This window comes from Vipera berus, assembly GCF_964194415.1.
Source record: "Vipera berus genome assembly, chromosome: 2".
In the NCBI taxonomy this organism is placed as follows: Eukaryota; Metazoa; Chordata; class Lepidosauria; order Squamata; family Viperidae; genus Vipera; species Vipera berus.
Genome location: NC_138203.1, coordinates 214,890,516 through 214,916,613, shown reverse-complemented (window position 1 = coordinate 214,916,613; position 26,098 = coordinate 214,890,516). Strand labels below are relative to the sequence as shown.

The window sequence follows — 26,098 nt, the reverse complement described above, 5'->3', positions numbered from 1 at the left end:
TTTCACTCTGCTTTTCTTTGCTTTCTTGGAACTTCTGCTGTATCCCTCTTGGAATACTTTGATTTGGGGAAGGAGAAGGGAACTCAGAGGAATTGAAGGTGAATAGTGGGAATTCCTACAAATATGATCCACCTGTTCTCACAGTGCAAGAGGAGATGCTGCAAAATATGTTACCCCATTTCTTCTGGCGCAGCAGCTGAAGTTATTTAGCTCAGTTGAAAAAAATTCTGCAGGAACCCGTGGCATAAAGGGAACCTAAGGAGAAAACACTATGTCAGCACAGCCCTGCATATGGGAAGCGGCTGTGCCTTTTATTTTTGGGATAATCTGTCTCCTACTAGATCTTTATAGTTATAGTTATAGTTTATTTGATTTATATACCGCCCTTCTCCTTGGTGGGACTCAGGGCGGTTCACAGGGCATACATAAGAAACATTTAGCCACTTGAAAAATGTCTTCTTCATTTGAGCACATTTTGATTGCAATTTTTATATATACTATAAACATATAATCCTTACATTCCCAGAGATAATCAAAAATATAATAAAATAATATCTCTTGAATGTTTTTCTGTCGTTTTAAGTGGCTTTCCCTCCAAATGTTCCCTCCTTTTTCCTGTATATTTTATTTACATTTGCTCAATTTCTCCTATATATTAAAGGAGGTTATCCATAGGTTACAAAATTGGACAGTAAAAATATTAATTCCTTCCTTCTTGATTTAATTTCCTACCAAACGTAGACATCGGTTTTTCCTCTTGCAAAGCATACATGTGCACACATGTTACATAGATTTAAGAATGAATTAATATCCTGTAGTATATCTTTTTTTTTAAAAAATGATTCTTTTCATTCATTCGCAGATTTTCTAAAATCTTATCCAACTTGGAAGTATATTTATTTTCTCTTACATTTTAGAATGCTTGTCTTTTTCAGAGAAATTAGAACCAGAGAACTGAGCAAAGATAAGGGTATTGTAGCAATACAATTTCAATAGGGAGATAGCTTCAAATGCCCATTCAATCATGAAGCTCATAGAGAGACTTGAGCTAGTCCCTATATCTTATGTTTAGACTAATTCCCTACCTTGTAAAATTGTGAGAATAAAAGGACGAGGAAACATGTATAACTTGAATGGTACACAGATGATGAACTAATAAATTGAAGATGATGATTCAAGGACTTTTTTTAAGTCATGTTACCTAATTCTGTGAGGTTCTGATCTGAAAATTTTATTTTGTCTTTAAGTTCTGAATTGTACCATTTTGGAGGATGGGGCATAGTTTGCTTACAATGTTCTCCTTGTTCTTTCAGGTTTTTGAATTCATGGCTCAATGCCTGAGCACATTTTTGGGTGGACTTAACTTAAACAAGAAATATTTCCCACTGGGTTTCTCCTTCCCCTTCGCTTGTGATCATGTTGCACTGAATCAGGTGAATTAATTGGTTGACAATAGCAAACTATCTGGAAGACTGGAAAGTGTGTTTTTTAGATTGGCGTTTTCTAATGGGAAGGACAAAGAAGTAGAGATAGGATTTGACCACAACTGCTGCCATACAACACTTGCCTGGCAAGGAATAGCTGTAAAGAGATTTCTACATTAATGTTTTATGGTGTCATGTAGCATCACCCCATCATTGTTGTGGTGATATAAAATCTGTCTTCATTAGTGATATATCGCCATAGCAATGGTTGCATGCTCTAAAAGATGATATAAATCATTGGAATGAAAAAAGCCTTGCTTAAAAGGACTGGGAACAGAGCTAGCCTAGTTTGAGGCAAAGTGAGGAAGCAGCTTCGGGTAGCACATAATAAGAAAAAAATGAGGTGTCTAAAGATAGAGCTATGAACTACCCAACTTCCCCATGGACTTTGATGTACCTTGCTATCCTTGAGTGTGCTGGGGAAAACCTATTGCAAGTTTGAAATAAGATTCAAATGTCATTCTAGTTGCAGTAATTTTTTTTAGAAACAGAATTGATAGGAGCCTCAGAGGCCATTTAATCCAGTTGCCTCCTTAGTGCAACTGGATTAGTGCTAAAATATTTTGGACAGATACTGTAGCAGTTCAGCCTTCAATGAAGGCTTTTAACAAAAGGGAACATAGCACTTCATGAGGCAATCTATTGCACCAGGAGGCTTCAGCTGGTGCAGAATGCGGCCGCGCGGGTTGTGATGGGAGCATCCCGACACTCCCATATTACACCCCTCCTGCGTGGGCTGCATTGGTTGCCGGTTGTCCTCCAGGTGAGGTTCAAGGTGCTGGTTCTTACCTATAAAGCCCTACATGGCTTAGGTCTGGGATACTTATAGGACCGTCTGCTGCCAGGAACGACTTCCCTCTGCCCTGTGCGCTCACACAGAGAGGGTCTCCTCAGGGTGCCGTCGGCTAGACAGTGTCGGCTGGCAACCCCCAGGGGGAGAGCCTTCTCTGTTGGGGCGCCTGCCCTTTGGAATCAGCTCCCCCGAGAACTTCGGATGGCCCCAGATCTCCGGTCCTTTCGTCGCGACCTAAAGACGTATCTTTTCCAACTGGCCGACCTGGACTGAAGATGGGGATTTTAATATTGTTTTAATTTTTATTGGTTTTAGTAATTAATTATGGGGCTTTGTAATTTAATTCTTTTTTAATATTTGTATTACTGTTTTTATAGCTGTTTTATTGTTGTGAGCCACTCTGAGTCCTTCGGGAGATAGGGCGGCATATAAGTCCCATAAATAAATAAATAAATAAATAAATAAATAAATAAATAAATAAATAAATAAATAAATAAATAAATAAATAAATAATAAATGAATGAATGAATGAATGAATGAATGAATGAATGAATAAATAAATAAATAAATAAATTTATTGATAGCTCTTACCATTCAGAAATTCTTACTAGTATCTAATCCAAATCTACTTTACTGTAATTTCAATCCACTGGCTTTGCTACTTCTCTGTATTTTTAAATAAAATTGCTATCATATCTCCCCTTAGTCTTCTTATCTCAGAACTACTAACTGTTCCTCATGGACTTGATTTCCAGTCCTGTTACCATATTGGTAGCAATTCTCTGAATTCACTCAGGATTATCAATATTTTATTTGGACTTTAGTGCCCAGAACTAGAACGATATTCCAAATAAAACTGAAAAGGTAGATGATGTTTGGACAATGACTTTCTGTGATATGGATTCTCTGCTCCTGCTAATGCATCCGAAAATGATATTTACCTTTTTAGTAGTTTCATTACATTTTTGATTCATGTTCTTATAATCTATTAGAATATCTGGAGCTTTTTCACATGTATTATTAACAAACTAGTTGTCCCTTATTCTCCTATGCTTGCAGATTTTGTGTTTTTCCTCATTAGATGTAAGATCTACATTTCTCCCTGTTAAATTTCAGGGAGTTCAACTTTATTTATTCAGCCTATGTTGAAGCCTGTTTAGAGCTTTTTGAATCTTCCATTTCTCTCCCATAATATTAGTTTTTGCACCATCTGCAAGTCTCATCATCATCCTGTCACCTTTTACACTTTATTAAGGTCATACTTAAAAGTGTGACAAACCTAAGCTGAGGTCTTTTACTTGTTGCAATCGTATGTAAGTGCTCACAATCATGTTGTTTAGTAGCCTGCTCCAGGATCCCCTCCTGTGCAAATGTCAAGCTGATAGATCTGTAATTTCCCAGATCCTTCTCCTTCCTATTATCAAAAAAGAAGGGGCAGACTATGGTCTCTCCTTCAGGATTCTGGGGACCCTAGCAGGTCTCCATTTCCCAAAGGTTAGCTAGTAGTTTTGCGATAACCTCCACTAGTTCCTTCAGTACCCTTGATTTTAATTTGATACTTTAGTTCATTTAATTTAGCTGGGTTTTTAAATCTTCTTGTCTGTCCTATGATGCATCTCCTCCTCCTACTAGTGGCACAGTTATGGCCAATTAAGGTTTGTTTCTTTTCTGAGAAAAGATATATTTTTCACAGAAGTTAAAACATTATTTCCTTGCCATCATCCATTACCAATTCTCCCTGCAACAGATCTATATCATCTTTGCTTTTTCTCCCCCCCCCCCGCCCCCGATACACCAGAAAAGTATATTTTGCTGTTTTGAGCACTTCCTGCAAACTTCAGACCAGTTTTACTTGTTAGACAGAAATGAAATATCTACAGGTTCTGGCAACTGCCTTATATCTTTGGTTATATACCATTTCTTTAAAAAAAGATCCCTTAATTTTTTTTTTCTTAAAAAAAAATCCCTTAGATACACACAGAGCTTTCTAAAATGTGGAGAGGAAAAAAGATTCCTTAATCTTTTTTCTTCTCCACATTTTAGAAAGCTCTGTGTGTATCTATAATGATAATTTTAAATGTTTCCTGTTTTTCCTTCACGTAAGAATTATTTGAGTTTTTACTTGCAGAATCACCCACTTTTGATGTTCTGTTTGTTCTCCTGAATAAGTTGTAATTTTTTTCAGGCTATGTTCCAATTGAGAGTCACCTCAATGAATTTTGATATCTATGGCTGCATCTTGTCTGCTTGTATTAGGCTTCTCTGTTCACTTTTCACATTCTGTATTTTAGTGTAGGAACATGAGATTGTAAGTGATAGTCTCACTGGCTTCACCGTTCTTTCCTGCCTATTTTTAAATTACCCTTCTCTCTCATGCTCCTCTCTTTATTTTTTGTCTTGTTGGCCCCAATTTTTGCTGGTATATTTCATTTTCAGCTTTTGTTACCCTCTCTCTTTTGCTCTAGATTAAAACCCTCTGATAACATAGTGCGATACCCACCAAACGTGACTTCCCCATCTTTGTAAGATGTAGCCCTTCTCTTTTCAAAAAACATCAGATCAGGAAGGAAATCATCCTAGATCAGCCTTAAGCAAGATACTTTTATTATAGTTTACTATTTTACATATTCTGTTCTGAAAAAGAGTGCTTGTAGGTACTATCTTAGTTTCATAGTGGCTACTGCATATGTTAAAGAAAATCTCCCTCTCTCTGTTTTTTCCCCTTAGAGTAAACTGATCAGATGGACAAAGGATTTCCGATGGCCAGGTGTGGAGGGGAAAGATGTGACCAAATTGCTCCAAACAGCTATCAACGAAGTTTGCAAGGTTAGAGTAGTAACTGGGTCAATGGCTCTAAAAACAGAGGTTTCTGTAAGACAGAGCAAGAAGCCACCTTGATCTTTCTCTTACTTTTAACTACTCTAGAATTACCAAATAGAGGTCCTTGCTGTTGTGAATGATACTGTGGGAGATTTGATGAGCTGTTCTTCTAATGTCAGGCCATGTCAAATAGGAGTAACGATAGGTAAGCAAATGCTGGACACAAGATAATATTGCTGATCAACTACAAGGGTTGTACATGCCACACTTTGGGGGAGGGGGTTGCCCAGGTGTTAGATATATATCAGTTAAGCTTCTTAACTGAGTACTGGACTATGTCCATAAAGATAGTAAGGAAAACCAGAAAGGTTTTGCATTTCCTCAAAACAATGAGCACTAGCCATTGTTCAAGATAAAGAAGTATCATCGATGAGTTCAATATCTTAAATAGTTTAGCAATTTCAAACATCAATAAAGGTAGTAGATAGTTTCATTTAACTTTCACTTCTTGTGCTTAGTGCTTTATTGTGATTATTTCCTTTGCATTGTGCTTTTCCCCTGTTGTTTCTTTTCCTGGTAGATGCTGGCACTAACTGTTGTTATATGGAAGATACACAGCGCATAACAGGAAATCAGCAGGAAACTAGGGGACACATGTGCATAAATACAGAATGGGGGAATTTTGGGACTAATGGAGAATTGAATGAGATGCTAACAGAGTTTGACTTGTTGCTAGATAAAGAATCCATGGATCAAGGAAAATGCAGGTGGGCCCTAGTAAAAGAAATGAAGGCAACATAATGATTATGAAGCATTAACCTGTAGAATCCGTGAATTAATGGGTTACGTGATTTCTGTATTCCAGTAAAAATCAGAACTGTTGCTTCAAATTCCATTCCTGAAGCCCCCAAAGCCTTACAGTTTGCATTTATAACTATTAAATTTCATGCAATACCAAACAAAGAAGTAAAAAAATCATGGCTCAGTAATATTTTTATTACAATCAATTAAAACACAAAAACTCTTCATCAGGTAAAATAGTGCAAAAAGAGGGGGGGAGTGAAAAAAAATGCTGATATGTAATCCATGAATTCAGTGGCTCAAAGCTTGAATCAAGGGCAAATCACTTCAATGTGCACCTGTTTCCACTAAGTCAAAATATTATTATATTTGCCTTGCTTTACCCCATCTTATCTGTACTTCCATTCGATTTTTTTTACTGGATTTCCAATTTGACATATCTACAGAAAACTGCCCTAGAACTAGGATCCTAAAATTACAGAACTATAGTTGATTCCAGGATTGTAAGTAAATCCAATAATTCTGATTCCATCTATTACACTCATTTGTTAGTGTGGGATGAAACTTGTTTGGTCTTTCATAGCAGCAGGTATTAAATAAGACATAGCCAAGCTGTTTTGTGAATTGTGTATAGTTACCTACTAGCTACCCAAGATGGATGTTTCACTGCTTCCACTCAAATTTCTTTTTTGGGCAATGATTTTCCTCTCTTATTGCTGCCAGGTTTGAGAAGATGATCAGTTCATATTATGTTCGTGAGATTGTCCGAATTATTTTGGCTACTCTGTCTGAGAATGCTGAATTATTCAGTGGTGTTCTGACTCCCACATTATTAATCAAGGGGAAACTGGCACTGCAAGACATTGTGGAGGTCACAGAGTAAGCTAATCTTGTGATATCAATTTTTTTCCCCTTATACTAAAAATAGTAGTAGAATGAGATTTGGGATGACTTATTAGTTTAATCTTAGTCCTACACATGGCAATCAGGAGGAGTGAGCCTTTTAAATTTAACTTGTGACTCATATGTTGTTAACTTCTTCATTTGAGTATCTGCAGAATGCACAGATATATTGTTTATGGCATCTCAGGTAGGATAACAGCTAGAATAAAATATCCTTATAAAAGGTAGCAAAGAAATGAGATTTTAGAGGTCATATAAAATATGTAATTTTTCCCTCTCTTATCCACCTGAGAATACTACTTTATGAGGATATAACAGTCTAAAAAACATATACACACAAAAACCTCCACAGCATTATTGTGTGGGGTATCACATTATGTAGGAAATATTTGTTGTCTTTACTAGAGTAACACATCATGATACATGTCAAGATATAAAAGTATTTTAGAGGAGTGATAAACTTGATAAACCTGCATAATCACTGTTGCAAGTCATTGAAGATAATAAATTGTAATTAATAAAAAGTAAAATAAAAAAAATTGTTTTCACTGACAGGGGCCAGCATTATGCTACTCCAAAGATTATATACATTAGGTAATTTTCTTTAAAACACACATCATTTGAAATACTGTATTTCAACTGATATTAAATTTATTTGATATAGTATTAAAAATGCATGTGAATTTTGGCACATAGCTTAATGACATTTTTCTTACCCAGAAAGTGGTTTTATGTAGGACAAGTGTACTAACTGAAAGAAAGAAGACACATGTTATGAGAGTTAGCAATTCCAAATTTGTTATTACTGAGCAGACTCCTTCAGCCATTTGTTTTTTCCATCTTTTGCAGAAATTCCTCTTGCTTTTCCCTTAATGATGCTTTAGGACAGCATGTATGCTAAAATTGACCACTGTTAATGTTAACTAGGTTTTTTTTTTATCAAGATGTGCATTTCCTCCTTCAAGGCCACTTAAGAGGTTAGCTGGTTAGTTTATCACAGTTAATGGCAATGTAGACTAAACATTAAACCATGATTAAGGAAAGAAAGTTAAATTGAATTTGCATTGGTAATATGTCATCTTAAAAAGTAGAGCACCTCTTCAAAACCATTATAGCTAGTTTTATTCATTTAAAGGCAATAATAACCTTTGCTGAGATCAGAACTGGTTGTGTCTTCTGCATGCATCCCGTTTAACTCATATATATTTTTAATTACAGTGATAAAGTGGGTCTTGCCAAAACCAAAAATTTCCTTTGTCGTCTTGGACTAGTAGCAAGCAATCAAGATTGTTTCCATGTGCAAGAAATATGCCAAGCTGTATACACCCGTTCTGCCAAGCTCTGTGCTGCTGGACTGGCTGGCATTCTCACACATATATGTGAACAGCAGCAGCTCCTAGAGATGAAGACCTGTGTAGTTATGAGTGGGGACATGTACAAGAGCCATTCAGTGTAAGGAACTGCATTGGACATAGGAACATTTATTTTCATCCAATCAATGCTAGTCAGTCTGTCTGTCCGTCCCTCCCTCCTGGATTAGGGTGTTAGTTCTAGAAAGTCTTTCTATGGATGATTTCTCTCTTCTTCAGCCTAGCAGCCAATATTTATTTATTTTTTATTATCAGCTAAGTAAGTCTCCCTAATCCTTTGTTTTGCTGCAGTTTCTTGTATAAGCCGTGTGTGTGTGTGTGTGTGTGTGTGTGTGTGTGAGAGAGAGAGAGAGAGAGAGAGAGGGGGGGAGAGGGAGAGAGAGGGGAGAGAATGAGAGAATGTCTCTATCCAGTTAAATATTTCTAAGCTTTAATTGTTTCCTTCAGATATTTGTTTCTCCTAAATTTGGATAATGTAAGGAAGCCTACATATATGCATATAAGAAGCAAATTTACTCCTTTTTGAGAATGATAATCCTAAAAAGAGGCATAGTTCAAGAAAGAGTGATTGGACCAATGCAACAGATTACTTCTTATTCTTATCCTTCAAAAAGCCTTGACATTTCTTCTCCCTCCAGGTACAATGAGATACTACAGCAAACCCTGAAAGAGCTGGTTCCCGAGTATTCTGTCACATTCATCCCATCAGATGATGGCAGTATCTTAGGGGCTGCCATAGTGACAGCTGTAGAAGTGAGGCTTAGAAGCCATCGAGAGGGACTGGCTCAAGTTCTGGGTCCTTTAAAGCTTTCAATTGTAGATCTTGAACGATTACGGAATGGGATCAGACAAGAGATGGAGAACGGCCTGTCGAAGGCAGCCAACAAGAAAAGCTGCCTACGCATGTTTCCCACTTTCGTCTGCTATTTGCCGGATGGCTCTGGTGAGAGAAGGAAGCTGGGTAGAACCCTATATCCAGAGAGGGAAGTGTTTTGAACTGTATTTATGGACTTTGCCTCAGGAAGTCAGGAGAAAACTTTCCATGTGACCGGATCTTACCTGAGCCTGGTCATTTATCTGACCTGAGACCCCTGCTCTTTATATTGCTGCACTATGTTTGTTTGTATTTATTATTCAATCTTGATTATTTTTATAAATAAATCAAGGCGGCGAACATATGTAATATTCCTTCCTCTTCTGATTTTCCCTAAATAACAACCTTGTGAGATGAGTTGTCTTGAAAGACAGTGACTGACCAGAGATTTCCCAATTCATATAAGACAATAGATTTGAACAATTTCACCTGCAGGCATGCACTTTCACCCCAGACGTATACTTGAGACCCAGTTATCATTTCCTACTGCACACCTGTTGCTGTGGCAGCTGTGCTGTTCTAATCTGCCAGTTGTTCAGCAGCAAACTACTATTAGGTCTTAAGCCATCAGATAAAAAACTTATGTGCTAGAGGGCACGTAAGGTTTGCTAAAGGAAAATAGCATGTTTCCTTTCACTCCATTTGTTAAGGTTGGCAAGAGATTTGCCTCACAGGAGAAAAAAAGCAGGGTGTTCTTGAAGCATCCTGATGAAGGTTGTGTGTTGTAAAAATCTGTCACACTGAGGCTGTTTTTGTCCATGTACTTTTTACAGAGAGAGGAGATTTCCTGGCACTGGATCTCGGTGGAACCAATTTCCGAGTATTGATGGTACAGGTGAAAAGCCAAGAGGAGGGTGGTGTGCACATCATCAATGAGACTTATACCATTCCACCAGAAATAACCCAAAGTACTGGGGTTCAGGTAACCACAGGAGAGGGATGATATGGCTTTGGCTGATTGAGCATGAATGATTTGTGGATTTCCTGACTCCTTGTGACATATGGATATGGGTACTCATTTGAGTATTATAATAATAATAAGTTGGAAGGGACCTTGGAGGTCATCTAATCCAACTCCCTGCTCAGGCAGGAAACCCTATACCATTTCAGACAAATGGCTGTCCAGTCTCTTCTTGAAAACGTCCAGTGTTGGAGCATTCACCACTTCTGGAGGCAGGTTGTTCCACTGGTTAATTGTTCTAACTGTCAGGAAGTTTCTCCTAAGTTCTAGGTTGTTTCTCTCCTTGACTAGTTTCCATCCGTTGCTTCTTGTCCTGCTTTCAGGTACTTTGGAGAATAGCTTGACTCCCTCTTCTTTGTGGCAACCCCTGAGATATTGGAACACTGCTATCATGTCACCCCTCATCCTTCTCTTCATTAAACTACACATACCCAATTCCAGCAACCGTTCCCTATATGTTTTAGCCTCCAGTCCCCCAATCATCTTTGTTGCTCTTCTCTGTACCCTTTCTAGAGTCTCAACTTCTTTTTTACATCGTGGTGACCAAAACTGGATGCAGTATTCCAGGTGTGGCCTTACCAAAGCATTGTAAAGTGGTATTAGTACTTCACTTGATCTTGATTCTATCCCTCTGTTAATGCAGCCTAGCACTGTGTTGGCTTTTTTGGCAGCTGCAGCACACTGCTGGCTCATATTGAAGTGATTGTCCACTAGGACTCCGAGATCCCTCTCACAGTTGCTACTATTGAGTAAGGTACCCCCGGCCTATACTATACCTGTACATTTGGTTTTTCCTGCCTAAATGTAGAACCTTAGTTTTTTCAACATTGAATTTCATTTTGTTAGATAGCGCCCAGTGTTCGAGTCTGTCCAGACCCTACTGTATCTTAAGTCTATCTTCTGGAGTATTGGCTATTCCTGCTAGCTTGGTGTCGTGTCCAAATTTGATGAGTACCAAATCTATCTCCTCATCCAAATCGTTGATAAAGATGTTGAAGAGCACTGGGCCCAGAACAGAGCCCTGGGGCACCCCACTACACACTTCCTTCCATGTAGATGCAGTTCCATTGAGGACCACATGCTGAGTACGGCCTGTCAGACAGCTACGAATCCATCTGGTGGTGATGCTATCTAACCCACACTTTTCTATCTTATCAAGTAGTAGGTTGTTATTTACTTTATCAAACGCCTTACTGAAGTCCAAGTAAATTATATCTACAGCATTCCTCTGGTCCACTAATTTTGTCACTTGGTCAAAGAATGCAATCAGATTTGTCTGGCGTGATCTGTTTTTGACAAACCAATGTTGGCTTTTAGTAATGACTTTGTTTGCCTCTAGGTGTTCGCTGATTTGTGGTTTGATTATCTTTTCCAGAATCTTCCCAGGCTGATAGGTCTGTAGTTTCTTGGATCTATTTTTTTCCTTTTTTGAAGATGGGAACTACATCAGCTCTCTTCCAGTCCTCTGGTAATTCCCCAGTGCTCCAGGATCTTTGAAAAATATAGTTCAGTGATTTTGAGATCACATCTGCCAGTTCCTTGAGAACCTTGGGGTGTAATCCATCTGGTCCTGGTGATTTGAACTCATCTAGGCTGGACAGGTGCTCACTTACCATTTTCTTAACTATCTTAACTTGCGTTTCTATTCTGTTTTTTATGGCACTGGTTTTGGTAGGTTGGACTGTTTTTCCCTTTGTGTAAAGACAGATGCAAAAAATAAGTTAAATAGTTCTGCTTTCTCCCTGTTACTTGTCACCTTCTTGCCACTTTCCCCCACTAATGGACCAATCATTTCCTTCACTTTTTTCTTGATTTTTATATGTTGAAAGAAGCTTTTTTTGTTATTTTTGATTTTGGTTGCAAGCCTTAGTTCATTTTGAGCCTTGGCTTCCCTCACTTTATCTTTGCAGGCACGGGCTATTTGCTGATATTCTGACTTAGTTATGTGCCCCTCTTTCCACTTCTTATATTTGTCCTTTTTATCTTTCAATTCATCAGAGAGTTCTTTATGCAGTCATGCTGGTTTCTTTTGAGAGCTGTTATTTTTCTTCTTTGTTGGTATTGTGCTAGACTGGGCCTTTATTATCTCACTTTTCAAAATTTCCCAAGCTTCTTGAGTTGTTTTCCCCTTTAGGATATTCATCCAAGGAATTCTTCCCAAGGTCTCTCTAAGTTTATTGAAATTAGCTCTTTTAAAGTCCAAGGCTCTAGTTTGACTGTGTTCTATTGCTTGTGCTTCCAGAATGTTGAATTCCAATATTGCATGATCACTTCCCCCCAAGGTTCCTGTGGCTTCAACACCTTCTATCATTTCATCTCTGTTAATGAGAATTAAATCCAATAGTTAATGGCTAATCCCCTAGTTCCCTTCTCTACTTTTTGGGAGAGAAAGTTGTCTGCTAGGTTTGTCAGGAATCTGTTTGATCTTCCACTTGGTGCAGAGTTTGTCTCCCAGTTGATATCAGGGTAATTAAAGTCCCCCATTACTATTGTGATGTGCTTCCTACATACCTTAGTTAGCTGACTAGCAAAAAGTTCATCTATTTCCTCTGGTTGGGTGGCCTATAGTATACACCTACGGCAATGTCATTTTTCCCCCTTGACCCAAATGTATTAGGACTAGCAATTTTGCCTGTCAAGTAACTTCAACTCCAAATTTATTTTTGCATCGTATCCCATTTTCCTCTTTTGTATTCCTACAGCTTTTTGACCACATTGTGAAATGTATGGTGGATTTTCATATTAAGCACGGGATGTCTGAACATATTCTACCACTTGGTTTCACTTTTTCCTTTCCATGCAATCAAATAACCCTGGATAAGGTATGAAACTGAATGGATGTGATTCTATTATACAGGTAGTAGAATGTATATAACAAGAGATGGAAAAGGAAAGAAACAAGAATGAACGCATGGAATATTAAAAAATGAAGTGTTTTCTCCTTATTGTTTTTCATGTTATTTAATTGAAAGCCACCTAGAAATGTTCTAGAGTCAATCAATATCAAACTCAATCAATTGAAATGATAGCAAAGAATTTAAAAAACCAAAGACAATCATGATGTGGTTTTTAAACTAGGAAATCCAGCTATCTGTTGGGAATGCTGCCAGTAATGACTTCCAGGGAACATTTTTTCTGATAGTTCCATTCTTTTCATCTGATAAGTCATGACTTGCTATAAGTCTGTAAAAATGCAGAAAAGCTCTCCAGTTTTGTATTGGAATGTTTCTGGTCCTTACAGTTGCAAGACAGGAAGGCAAATGCTGTTCAGAATGTTTATTTCCTAAATCAGTCTTGCTTTATTACCTAGCTGTTTGCTACTTACTTGCTGCCATTTCTCCCTGACAAAATAGTTAGGGAATAGCCTAATGCTGTCATAGACAATCTTTTAGGGCATATTTGAAATTTTAAGATGATTTCATGGGCATTCTTTTTACAAAATGGCTGCCAAGATGCCATGGGCAGTCACAGCATGTCAATTTATCAGAAGTTACCTGACTAGGTACCCTTTTCTCATTCAGCATAGTGTGCTCTGCCCCAATTTATTTTTGTCCTTTTTTCTGGTTAGATCTACATACTTCCAATAAATCCCTGAGTAATTGCCACCTACTGTTTTTCTAGAATGCCAGTGTGGTCTGTATGGCAAAATATCCTTTAAAAAAAACAACTTAATGATCCTTACACTTCCTTCAAGCTCAAGAAAGGCATTCTGATAGGCATCATACTTGTAATGTACATACAAAAAATACATTTTTTAACAACGGACACTATATTGCCTACACCAGTTTAAGGTTTCATTGAATAGTATGTTATGTACAAACAGTTTGGAGATAGCAGCTCTATACTGAACCATTTCAAATGGGCAATTTCCCTTTTTTTTTCCTGGGCATCGACAGGGCATCTTGCTGAGATGGACTAAAGGCTTCAGTGCCACTGACTGTGTAGGAGAAGATGTTGTGAATTTGTTGCGGGATGCAGTACAGCGTCAGAAGGTATATATGACATGCAAAAGCAATGTCTAAATAAAGCTAATGTATTTGACGTGGGTTGTTCAAGCTTATTGACCAAAATGATGCTATAGATGGCAGGAGTACATGCCATATTCCTATACAAACTATGTACTTACTCACTGATTTTCTAAAAGAAAGGCAACTTCAACAGGAATAGCTGTATAGATAAATTTCTTATTAACTATTATTCTTTGCCAAACCTCTTCTATACATCTGAGCCTAGTTTTCTTTTCCATGAAGGAGGGGCTTATGTCATGTGAAATGGTCCAGAAGCTAAACATTTTTTTTTTAGCAAATCCAAACACAAAGGAGCAGGAGCAGGCAAATAATGGGTTAAAAGTATGTCTCTCCGGATTTGGGTTTCCACTCCTAATTCTTTGTCCCAGTTATTTTACCCTACAAAAAGTAGTCTTTTCCTATTCATTGCTTTATGTATACATGTGGTTCCACACAGAGGATTTTTCTCAACTTAATGAAGTTTGATAATGGACTGGATGAGAAAAAACAATCTAAATTTAAATCCAACAGCAAGACAGAGGTGCTTTTAGTAATCTGGAAACTTGATTTGGGGATTCAAGGGCATCCTGTTTTGCACAGGAATGCAATCCTCTGAAGGAAGAGATATTTTTTTAAATCCCATTTATATCCCGCCCTTCTCCGAAGACTCAGGGCGGCTTACAATTTTAAGCACAAACCAATGTGCTTAGCAGTAGCCTTCATTCTATGTATATGCCTGCTTATTAGGGCTTTCGCCCCCCCCCCAAGCGGCATTATTACAAAGTCAGCTTAATTGCCCCCAACAATCTGGGTCCTCATTTTACCTGCCTCGGAAGGATGGAAGGCTGAGTCAACCTTGAGCCTGGTGGGATGCGAACCTGCACTAATTGCAGGCAGCTGGTGTTACTTAAGGAGGCATTAGCCCACTGCTCCACCAAGGCTCCACCAAGATTTGCAGTCTGGGAATGTTTTTTGATTTCAGACCCTTTGGATTCTTGGTAAATTGTTGTGGCAAGGATGGCTTTTGCATTGTCTTGTATGTTTAGTTAGCTGGGTTCCTCTCTAAATCAGTTATTTTGGCAGTGGCTAGCCATGCCTTAGTTATACCCCATCTTGACTACTGCAGTATTTATCACGGGACTATTTTTTTAAACATTTCTCAAAGCTGTATTTCAAGTGGTTAACTGGTGCAAGATTTTTGGGTCATATGATCCCTATATTGCAAGATCCAACTTGGCAATCATCTGTGGGTACCACTGAAGGTTTCGATAGTGACCTTTAAAACTGCAAACTGTGGAGACCCTATCTGAATCTTTATGAACTTGTCTGATTTTAACTTTGGGAGGAAAAAAAACTGCTTGAAGAAACTCTAGCTATTAAAGGACTATCTTTCTGGCATACAGAAGACACTGCTCTCCCAGTTGTTCTGTGGAATACACTTTTTGGGGGGGGGGTAGCAGCTGGTATCTTCCCCCCATCCCTTGTGTAAGGATGCAACTTTTTTGCTAAGGTTTTAATTGTTAGACTTCTTGATATTTATTGATATTTATTTTAATTTGTATTTGTAGCTTTTTATGTACTATTTTTTATTTTTAGATTCTGTCAGTTACCATGATCACTTGCCAGAGCAGAAAAGTTAGTTATAAATAAATACCTAAGTGGGAAGTTTGAACTGACTTAGTGATTGCTGTTATACACTCAGCTTACAAGATCCATTCAAGACCTGGTAGCTGCATTCCCCTTACAGTGGTATCCACAGAAGGGTCCGCAATATAGCATTGGGATAAAGCCCCAATCTTTTGTACATGTGTGTGATGTAACACACATAAAAAGGGACAAAATTGGAGTGTGTTGTTACAGCCACTATAGTATCTTGCCTGTTGTGACACCACCACTAATTCACAGATGCTGGTGTTCATACAGAATGTTATGCTTATAGAATGTTGATTAAAAATCTTGATTAGATTTTTTTGGGTGGCTTATTGTATTGTATTGTATTAACCCAAACCATCTGGTTGATTTTTAGTTCATTGCATTATAGCAACTCAAAAATAGATCAATTCAGTAACCAGTTAAACTATGTTGTGCAAATGCACTCAGTATATATAATGTGCCATAATTGAAATATATTTCCCATAATCAGATCAGAAAGGTTACTGGCTCTATTCTTACAAAATGCTTAAAACAATTGGCTGCTAATCTGATCAGTTCTTACTGGTACCAGCACATAATTATGCAGTTACATAATCACACAATTACTGGTTCGAATACTGGTTACTATTTGGAGAACAAAAACATCACATATTCTCTATGAAGTACTTTCTCTGGTAAATTCTTATACCCGAGGGGAAAAAAGTGAGAAAATTTCATTGTATCACTAACTCCATTGGTCAGGCAGAGGTGGATTTGGCTTGGATGCTGGCAACCACCACTCTGCTCTAAGATGGATGAAAAGGACTGCTAATGAATATTTATAAAGGTGAGACAAGTTTACATCCACTTCTTTTAATGGAGAACTAACTAACTAGGTAGGATTTTAGAACTCCCACACCCTTTACTGGGTTATGGTTGAACAAAATGGGTTTACTGAAGAAAGGTGGCTTAACTTCCCTCTAAATCCTGGGCCATTTTGTATTGAAACTAACCCTCTCCTCATCCATTACTAATTGGGCTACGGCATTCACAGAGTGTATCTATTCTGCTATTGATTTCTGCTATTTATCTTGTTTCATAAACAAAAAACATTGATATCCCTTCACCAAATCAGCTAGAGACTAGTGACACAGCTGAAGAGCTCCATTTAGGCTGATAGGGCAGCACTTCCGATATTAAAAGAGAAGGAAAAGAGGACCAATTTTCAGTGTGACAAACCCAATGGATCTGTGCTGGTTACTTGGTGACAGGAAATCATGTTGCCTGGTAACACTTCTTGCTGTTTTTTCTCTCTCTCCCTCCTACCCTTTCTTTTCCCAGACTATTGATGTAGATGTGATTGCCCTAGTGAATGACACAGTGGGAACAATGATGTCATGTGCCTACCTAGACCATAATTGTGAAGTTGGTCTTATTGTTGGTAAGTTTCGGAAATAGCATCATTTAATTATGATTTCAAAATTTATATTCTTTCAGTAAACTAGGCAATAGCATGAGAGATCAGTAGGGATGTGTCTTTATACATAGTAAAAAGTAAGGTAAAGGAGTCTGTGGGTTTTACTCCACTAGTCGTTGCCGACTATAGGGGGTGATGCTCATCTTTGTTTCCAGACCATTGAGCCAGTGGTGTCCAAACACATTTCTGCATTCATGTGGCCAGCATGACATCACAGAGCGCTCTTACTTTCCCACCGAAGTGGTACCTATTTATCTACTCGCATTAGCCTGCTTTCAAATTGTTAGGTTGACAGAAGCTGGGATGAGGACAGGAGCTCATCCTGTCACGTGGCACTTGGGTCTTGAACCCGGACTGCCGGCTTTCCAGCTGACAAGCCAAGGATCTTAACCGCTAAGCCACTGAGCTACCCCTCTTTATAAATAGCAAGACTGTGTAAATGAGTCCATCTTTTAAGTTCAGGAGGATATCATTCTAAGTTCCTAAGATTCTTCCTTTATCTGTGTCCTTTGGCACTGTTGGCTACATGTCCAGTTGTTCCAGGTCAGTAATCCTTAATATATAAGATTATATTCCTAATGCACTTAAAATGCAAAAATAATTGGGCAGACTTTTTTTTAAAAAAATATCCTTGGCCCACAGTATTTTCTTGGTTAGAATGGAGGAAAGTTAAGATAAGTCAGTTCTGAGCAATGATTCATTTTCTCTTATTTTATCTCAAGGAACTGGATGCAATGCTTGTTACATGGAAGAAATGAGGAATGTGGGCTCTTTGGAGAGTAATGATGGCAGAATGTGCATCAATATGGAATGGGGTGCATTTGGAGATGATGGCTGTCTTGACCACTACATAACACCTTATGATGACATAGTGGATAAAGAATCTCTCAATCCTAACCAACAAAGGTGAGTCTGTGTAGCTTTTATTGGGGATTGACTGGTGGGGTCTGTGGTGGTGGCTGCCTGGAAGCTCATCTCCTAGTATGATACTGATTTCCCTTTCCCACAGATTTGAGAAGATGATTAGTGGCATGTATTTGGGTGAGATAGTGCGTTATGTTCTCTTGGAGTTGGCATCTTGCAAGATCCTCTTTAGGGATCACGAGTTAAAAGGACTTCAGAACAAAGGCATCTTTCCTACTAAATTGTTATCTGACATTGAGAAGTAAGTATTTCTCTATTCTATTGGCTATAATTATTCTGCTTGATACCAGGAATCTTGACAGATGTAGAATTTAAGTTCCAATGCAAATCAAATTCCTAAAGTTGTCAGCTTTAAGTTTTACTATTCTATCTATTCATCTTTCCATCTGGAGTGAACTTACTTGGCCTTCTCATGTCTACCTTGAACTTTCCTTTTAATTAAGACTACATCTGCCCGAGAGTCTAAATTCTGTAAAAAGTCAATCAAAGCAAGATTTAGAAAAGAGGCAAGTTGGTATATGACTATAGAGTGATCACGGATGCATTATACATTGTTTATTTGGAATTGTGCATGCTTCTGTTTAGAATGTGCCAAATATTACTGATCACAGTTGATCATACAATTTCTTCAGAATGAATATGCCTAAAAAGAGGGCCCGTTGAGATTGCCGGAATCCTCGTATTTCCATTTATTGTAAGGCCAGTAAAGAACAAATTTCTGTCTCTACTTCTCATATTATTAAGTGACAGCGAAAGCCGCCAACATGTTTATCGCATCCTGGAAGAGCTGGGGCTGCCTGTTTCTCCTGAGGACGCCAAAGTGGTGAAGGAAGTGTGTCATACTGTGACTTCACGAGCTGCTATGATGTGTGCAGCTGGAGTGGCAGCTGTAGTAGAAAAGATTCGAGAAAACAAGCGCATGACAAAGCTGGAGGTGACAGTTGGCGTGGATGGGACAGTGTATAAGATGAACCCTTAGTGAGTTGATTTTTCTGCATCACTTGGGGGGGTGGGCAAAATTATAAATATAATCTTTGGGATATTTGGAGTTTGCAATGTCATTTAGTTTTATTTTGTGGAAAAGGAAAAAAAAAGAGAGTAAACAACCAGAGCCGACATTTCCAGGCAGGGTGTTTACTCAAGTGCTCTGGGGTTTGGTATGGGATTTGCTCGATTCCGGGCTGAAGGTTGGTTCCTTTTCCCATGATAGTATTTCTTTCCATCTACAGCTTTGCAAAAAAACTTCAAGATACAGTAGCTCTGCTGGCTCCAAGCTGCAATGTCAAATTCTTACTGTCAGAGGATGGCTCAGGAAAGGGAGCCGCGCTGATTGCTGCTGTGGCCTGCCGTACAAAGATCTCTCAATAAGCAGGAGGCTGGATTCTTCTCCACCTAAGGCAGGCCTTGATCTGCAGCCTGGGCTTTATTCTTCTTTAAGGCAGCTCTGACAAAATTGCAGAAAGCCAGACTTGGATAGCTGTGGTACTCCATCTTTGCAGTTTTGTTTAACATTTCTGATTCATGCTCAGAGCAAGGAGAGAAATAAACCGTTACCCCACTGCCTCTTGAATTCTCAGGCTATCATTTTTCCCAAAGAGCTTAATCCAGTTAGCTATGGTAGAGGAGGCTCATATGAAAGTAATTTCATAACCTCATCATTTCCATCTCCTTAAGGTGCTTGGGAGAGCAAGCGAATACTTCAAGCTACAAACTCTGGGTGGCTGTTTTAGAATTCATGCTTCCATCGATCAAGTATGAGCACAGATACAAGAAGCCTCATGTAGCAATATATATATATATAATTTATTTACATTCATGCCCGCCAAAACCCTGTGCGAGACGCTGATATGTACATAAGGCCAAGTGTAAATACTTGAATGCACTTGAATACAGAATAAAAAACGATCTTTACACAATACGGCATAGACCTGCCTGGTCCAGCACACGTTCACTGCACAGATCAGACTTCCACGCACACGCACAAATCCCCTGCATATACACTGGGCAAAGGACTAAGGAGGCACAGATACAGTCACCAGGAGAGCAAGGCCCTCCTCCTTTGGTTGACCTTCTGTTTCTTCCTTGTCCCATGGGTCTCCAGGTGTCTGCAAGCCACCAACTCTTCGGCTGCCTTCTCTGACTGTGTGTCAGATACCTGGGCTGGAGCAAACATTTACAAAAATGGCTCTGGAACTATCCTGAGCTGCCCTCTTCTTTCAACTTTTATTATGGCAAAGGGCTTTCTGGGGGGATGCAGTGGACCGGATACAGATGACTCTGCTTCACAGCAAAGCTTACCTTTTATCCTGGTCACTCACATGGACTTCTGTGCTAACCATTTCCTTTCCTTTTGCTTTCCATGCTAGAGTAGAAGAAAGCTCTAGAATAATTATCCAAGCCAGATGTCAGCATTATCAGACTTGCTTGCCAGCCAACTTGGTAGAAAAATAGACCTACCACCCCAACCAGTTCCAGAACTGCTTTGGTAGCAGCAGAGTAGGGATTTGGTAGCCTTTTCCATGGCTTCTGGAGACTCAGCCCAGTGTGTTTGCCTTCTGGCTGAATTTGGCACAAGGATCAGATAGGGCACACAGGCATATTCAAAACAGGACAAGTACAGGTGCTGTGTCCCTTGAAACGGAGGTGCCCCGTATCGTCTCCAGACTTGAGGCCTGCTTTGTCCCTGCCTAGGGCTTTAGCACTCGGCTTCTGAAACCATGAAAAGGGAGCTGTCCTGCTTGCCCACTTCAGCCACAGCAGCAGCCAGCTGGTTGAGGTTTCCGTTGGGGAAGTGGCGTGCCTCCCATAAGTTCAAGATCATGGCTGTTGGGCTTGGTTTTGAAGCAAAGTAGCTGAGATGGCTGTGGAAAGAGAGGGAAAGAATACAAATAAAAACCGCCAGCGTTTCTGTGATTGCAAACCTCCCCGACACTCTTGTCAGAATTGCATGGCCCACATTACCACCCAGATCACGTATTTCTGTACCAGCAAGTTCCATCTTCTGTACTAGTACGCTTTTATAGAAAGAATCCTTATACCTGTCAAGGTGCAGCTTTTGGGCTAATGCTCTCCAGTCAGCCCCACGGGCCACCGGGGCATCCAGACTACTTATGATTTTCTGGCGGATAAGGAAAGGAATCTTGAAGGCACTGGGGCCCACCAGGGCAGGAGAGCCAGCCTCATTGTCTGGGGGTAGCCAGTCCGAAAACCGTGCATCCTGAGAGAAAGAGAGAGTTATGAGGTCCTCCATTTACTCTCTTTGTGGTGAGAATTCTGGGCTGAGAAAAAGAGTTAAAAGTCTATAACAACAAGGCTATTTATTTGGTCAGATGCAGGTTTGAAAGGGAATGAAGATGCCTAACTATAATGTTATTTCTTTCCAAATATCTTCTCATTTGGCAACTCAATTTGCTTTCTCAAACAAAATATGGAGTCTAATTATTCGACCACTCCTGTAGTTATTGAAATTTCACCAAGCACTAGTCTACACGCTTTCAAACATTTCTCCATATACTCTAAGGTTATTAGAAGCCTCTTTATGTGAAAAATATTATGAGTTCCCCAGCTTTATAGGCAAGGGTTTATGAAGCTAGGAAGGAGCAAAAAAAGCTATATGGCTCTTCCTTGCATTTCTGCTTCTTTGTTGACTATTAGTCCAGAGATCTGATCTGACCAAACCCATTATTGTATCTGGCATGGGACTTACTGATTTTAAGGTTAATTGGCAACACGGGCTATTAAGACAAAAATCAGAATATGGCTAAAATTCTGCATTATAAATCAACACAAAACTGATGTTCCTCATTTCTGACAATACAACTGGATATGGGTTTTGGGCTCCTCTTATCCAGGAACTGAAAATTTGCAATAATGGTGAATATCTGTAGCTTGGGGGTAGGATGAGGGTGAAGGTTCATTCTCCGAGCTTGTGGGTTGGTTTCTGACCGTTTCAGTACCAGACTAAAATAACATCTTAAGGGAGTTCAGGGGATGTCAGTGTCGGCGTTCTGTTTATAAGGGTTTCGTGTATGCAGTCCCATCTTGTGATGGGTCAGGTGTGGGTATGTCAAAAAAGGGTCTTGTAATGGGTCAGCTGATTGGGCCAGGTGTGAGTCATCCATGTGAGTCTTGTGGTGGGTCAGGTGATGGGGAAGTTACATCAGATGAGGGTCATCCAAAAATAAAATAAAATTTGGAGATGCTGATTGGAGCGGATTGCATGGGTGGGTTGAGGGTCGGTGCTGTCTCTGATTGGCTGTGTGACTGACCCATCACAAGACCCTTACTTGACACACCCACCTCTCACCCATCACAAGACCCTCACTTGACGCACCCACACTTGAGCCATCATAAGACCTACTGACCACACAAAGCCCTTATAAACAGAAGGTGTTACCTAGCCTGGTAATGGAACACTCGGAAATCAACCCACAAGCTCAGAGAACAAACCTTCACCCTCAAGTGAAAATTTTCCGTCTTTGGTTTTAGATGGGGGTAGCACTTTCCCCCTCAGACCTGGTGTGCAATTTGGAGTCCTCTTAAACTCATAGCTCTTGCTTAAAGAAAAAGTGGCAGCCATGGTCAGATCCTTTGAGCATCTAATGTGTTAACTGCACCTGTTCCGAAATCAAAAGGTATTGCATGTGGTCACTTATGCCTTAATCACCTCTTGGCTGAGCTCAACATGGGGCTGCCCTTGAAGACCATGTGGGAGCTACTGCTAGTTCCCAGTAGGTTTCTAGATGCAATTCAAGATGCTGGTTATCGCCTACAAAGCCCTGTATGGTGCAGGGTAGCCTGCTTTTGGATATTTCATTTCACTCCCTATGTTCCAAGTGGGCATGACACACGGGGAGAAAAGGGACATAATATAGTTGAGAATGCAGGCCAGTCACCTTGGCTCATGAACTGTAACTTAGGAAGTGAGGAATATTTGCCAGAACAGATCTGTAATTACTTTCTGAGCACACAGATGACTGCAGCCAACTTACAACCCTGGCACTGGCTTTTACAATAAAAAAAAGCAGGTGGAAGGATTTTATACAAGACAAAATACTGTGGCACAAATCTGCTCTGATGTCTACTGTTAAGTATGTTCAGTACGATCTCTATGAGATCATACCCAATATTCTAGCTACAAAGCCACACAAGGAACATGAAAGCTATTCAAAGTTATTGAAAGCTATTCAAGATGATGATGGTGATGATGACAATAAAATAATAATAATAATAATAATAATAATTAATAATAATAATAATAATAATAATAATAATAAAAAAAAAACAACTGGAGCACCACTTGATCACCATTGGCATTGACAAATTCGCCATTAGTCAATTTCAAAATGCGGCCTTACTAGGAACTGCTTCCATCCTGCGATGATATCTGTAATACCATCAAACATCCACATCTGCCTATCCCAGGTCCTTGGTAAGGACTCGATAGGTAGACAAAAATGCCAAATCCAGTCTGAACATCTGGCTGACTGTGTGATTAATAATAATAATAATAATAATAATAATAATAATAATAATAATAATAATAATAATAATAATAATAATAATAATAAGTTGGAAGGGACCTTGGAAGTCATCTAGTCCAACCCCCTGCTCAGGCAGGAAACCTTATACCATCTCAGACAAATGGCTGTCCAGTGTCTTCTTAAAAACTTCCAGTGTTGGAGCATTCACCACTTCTGGAGGCAGGTTGTTCCACTGGTTAATTGTTCTAACTGTCAGGAAGTTTCTCCTTAGTTCTAGGTTGCTTCTCTCTTTGATTATTTATTTATTTTATTTATTTTTATTAGATTTATATACTGCCCTTCTCCCGAAGGACTCGGGGCGGTGTACAGGGCAATTAAAACACAATATACAATATACAAAGTTAAAAATAAATTAAATTAAATAGCCCTAACAAGAAAACACATTCTAAAAATTTAAAATTTAAAATTTAAAATCTCAATCCCTCAGTCCAGGCCAGCAAGCTCAAATAACCAAGTTTTAAGGTCGTGGCGAAAGGAGCGAAGGTCAGGAGCCATCCAGAGCTCAACAGGCAGATGGTTCCAGAGGGCAGGCGTGCCCACAGAGAATGCTCTCCCCCTGGGGGCCGCCAGTCGGCATTCCCTGGCCGACGGCACCCTGAGGAGGCCCTCTCTGTGGGAGCGCACAGGACGATGGGAAGTTGACGCCGGCAGAATCCGGACCCATGCTATTTAGGGCTTTATAGGCCATCACCAGCACCTTGAATCTCACCCAGAAGACAACTGGAAGCCAATGCAGCTCGCGGAGCAGAGGTGTTACATGGGAGTATCGGGAGACCCCCATCACAACTTGCGCAGCCGCATTCTGCACCAGTTGGAGCCTCCGAGTTGAAGAAGCTGAAGAAGCTTCTTGGATGAGAAACAAAACATCTTTGAAGAGAAAAAAGTCCAATTGCCTCATGAAAAAGCACCTTTGGGACATTCAAAAGATAGGTAATAGGTACTTGGTAAAATACCTGCTGAGCTCCACTGTGTGATTAACAGGGCTCATCCAGTCTAATCCCTCCTCTGCCAGCATGGGAGACCCAGCCAAAAAGTTAACAGAAGTTCTCACAGTCTCCCTTGTATTCTTGCCCTTACCTTGGCAATGTTGAAGTCAATATTGAAGCTTTGCCCATCACCCTCCACCTGCCAGATCCAAATTTTGCATGCCAATTGGCATGTGTTGGTGCTGAGTCGCTCCAGTGTGAAGGTACAGTGTAGGTAGGGCTGCAGCCCACTCCAAAGATGGTAGAAGGGGATTTCCTGCAAGGGAAAAGGCCAGATGCAAATTACAGGATGATGTTTGTCTAAAGGATTTTGAAAAGGCTTCTTGGCGGAAGTTACAAGGAAGTGCCAACAGCTTCAGACTGAACCAAGTACAGGTTGGTACCAAGCAGCAGAATACATAACTGCTGTCAGTTCCCAAACTGACTAATAACTGGATTTTTCAGCAACGTGGATTCAAAGGGGAAAGGTGATTTGGAACAGGGGTACGCGTTCACGTTGCATTTCTAAACAATTGTTTGGAGAAGCCGTATCGAATCCAGGAAACAACAGGGTTGACTTAAGGAGGCAGTAACAAGTGTGGTGTGTGTGTGGCTCATATATTCCAAATCGCTTTTTAAACTGCTGAAAAAGAACAGACTTTCTTGGCGTGAGAAGGTGGTACTCCTGTGCTATAGATAGGTTGGTAGCTACAGCTCTGTTCACATTCGGTAAAGAATGTGGACCTAAAAGGGCAAGAGTGACTCTTGCAATTTCAGACAAAAGAATCCGTATTGTCTTGCCTTGGATAAAAATAACCCCAGGATCAGTAGAAAGCTTGCCTGATAGCTGACTAGAAGCTTGCTTTTCCACAGTGAGCTGGGCACGTCATGGATGGAAAGACGGAGATTGTGATAACTGTCCTTGAAGTGCAAGATTCGCGGTGCACCGATCAGCTGTCCACCCATTTGCTTCTCTATTTGCACCACTTCCTGTAATGGTACGAACACACGGGACATACTTAAGTGAGGGGGATTAAAGAAGCAAATACTGTCCTAGGGTTATTAAGCTACAGTTCAGGTCTCGAGAGTATAAAATTAGTGGTGGTGGTGGTGGTGGTGGTGGTGAAAAAAGTGTGTACACGTGGGTTTGTGGGTGTGTGTGTGAGGGCATATTGCTAAGCACATTGGTTTGTGCTTAAATTGTAAGCCGCCCTGAGTCTTCGGAAAAGGGCGGGATATAAATGGGATTAAAATAAAAATAAATAAATAAAAATTCCACGCATGTCTAAATGAACAGGAATTAAACTAGTTGTAGATATTATGTGTGACTCTCTAAGCTGAAAGTTTTGCCCACTGACTGAAGAGATGCTAAACCTGACTCTTCAAAGAAGTATCATGATCGTAGTATCTTTGCATTTTGGCATTTATTTATGCATAAAATTTATAGACTGACCAATCACTCAAGTGACTTGCAATTAAAAAATTACCCACAAAGCACTAAGAGAGTCAAGTTAGTCCCAGAAACATTACATAACCCAAGAAAA

The 26,098-nt window shown here is 39.6% G+C and overlaps 2 protein-coding genes across 2 annotated transcripts in view; one reads left to right on the top strand and one right to left on the bottom strand.

The window, feature by feature from the left end:
• Window positions 1-19,414, top strand: part of HK3 (hexokinase 3) — a gene marked incomplete at both ends in the record, with an annotated part of 35,023 nt that extends 15,609 nt beyond the window's left edge. The window contains 15 exons of the mRNA XM_081316230.1: window positions 1,314-1,433; window positions 5,005-5,103; window positions 5,203-5,302; window positions 5,678-5,864; window positions 6,622-6,777; window positions 8,020-8,253; window positions 8,810-9,114; window positions 9,819-9,967; window positions 12,709-12,828; window positions 13,903-13,998; window positions 16,987-17,086; window positions 17,845-18,028; window positions 18,132-18,287; window positions 18,791-19,024; window positions 19,276-19,414. Of these exons, the coding sequence (XP_081172356.1) occupies window positions 1,314-1,433; window positions 5,005-5,103; window positions 5,203-5,302; window positions 5,678-5,864; window positions 6,622-6,777; window positions 8,020-8,253; window positions 8,810-9,114; window positions 9,819-9,967; window positions 12,709-12,828; window positions 13,903-13,998; window positions 16,987-17,086; window positions 17,845-18,028; window positions 18,132-18,287; window positions 18,791-19,024; window positions 19,276-19,414 (2,379 nt within the window). The remainder of the gene's footprint in view (window positions 1-1,313; window positions 1,434-5,004; window positions 5,104-5,202; window positions 5,303-5,677; window positions 5,865-6,621; window positions 6,778-8,019; window positions 8,254-8,809; window positions 9,115-9,818; window positions 9,968-12,708; window positions 12,829-13,902; window positions 13,999-16,986; window positions 17,087-17,844; window positions 18,029-18,131; window positions 18,288-18,790; window positions 19,025-19,275) is intronic.
• Window positions 19,415-19,862: 448 nt separating this feature from the next.
• The window catches only part of UNC5A (unc-5 netrin receptor A), a gene marked incomplete at its 5' end in the record, with an annotated part of 114,253 nt that continues 108,017 nt past the window's right edge, over window positions 19,863-26,098 (bottom strand). Inside the window, 4 exons of the mRNA XM_081320216.1 lie at window positions 19,863-20,907; window positions 21,085-21,263; window positions 24,667-24,831; window positions 25,395-25,544. Coding sequence (XP_081176342.1) covers window positions 20,742-20,907; window positions 21,085-21,263; window positions 24,667-24,831; window positions 25,395-25,544 — 660 coding nt within the window. The 3' untranslated portion in view covers window positions 19,863-20,741. The remainder of the gene's footprint in view (window positions 20,908-21,084; window positions 21,264-24,666; window positions 24,832-25,394; window positions 25,545-26,098) is intronic.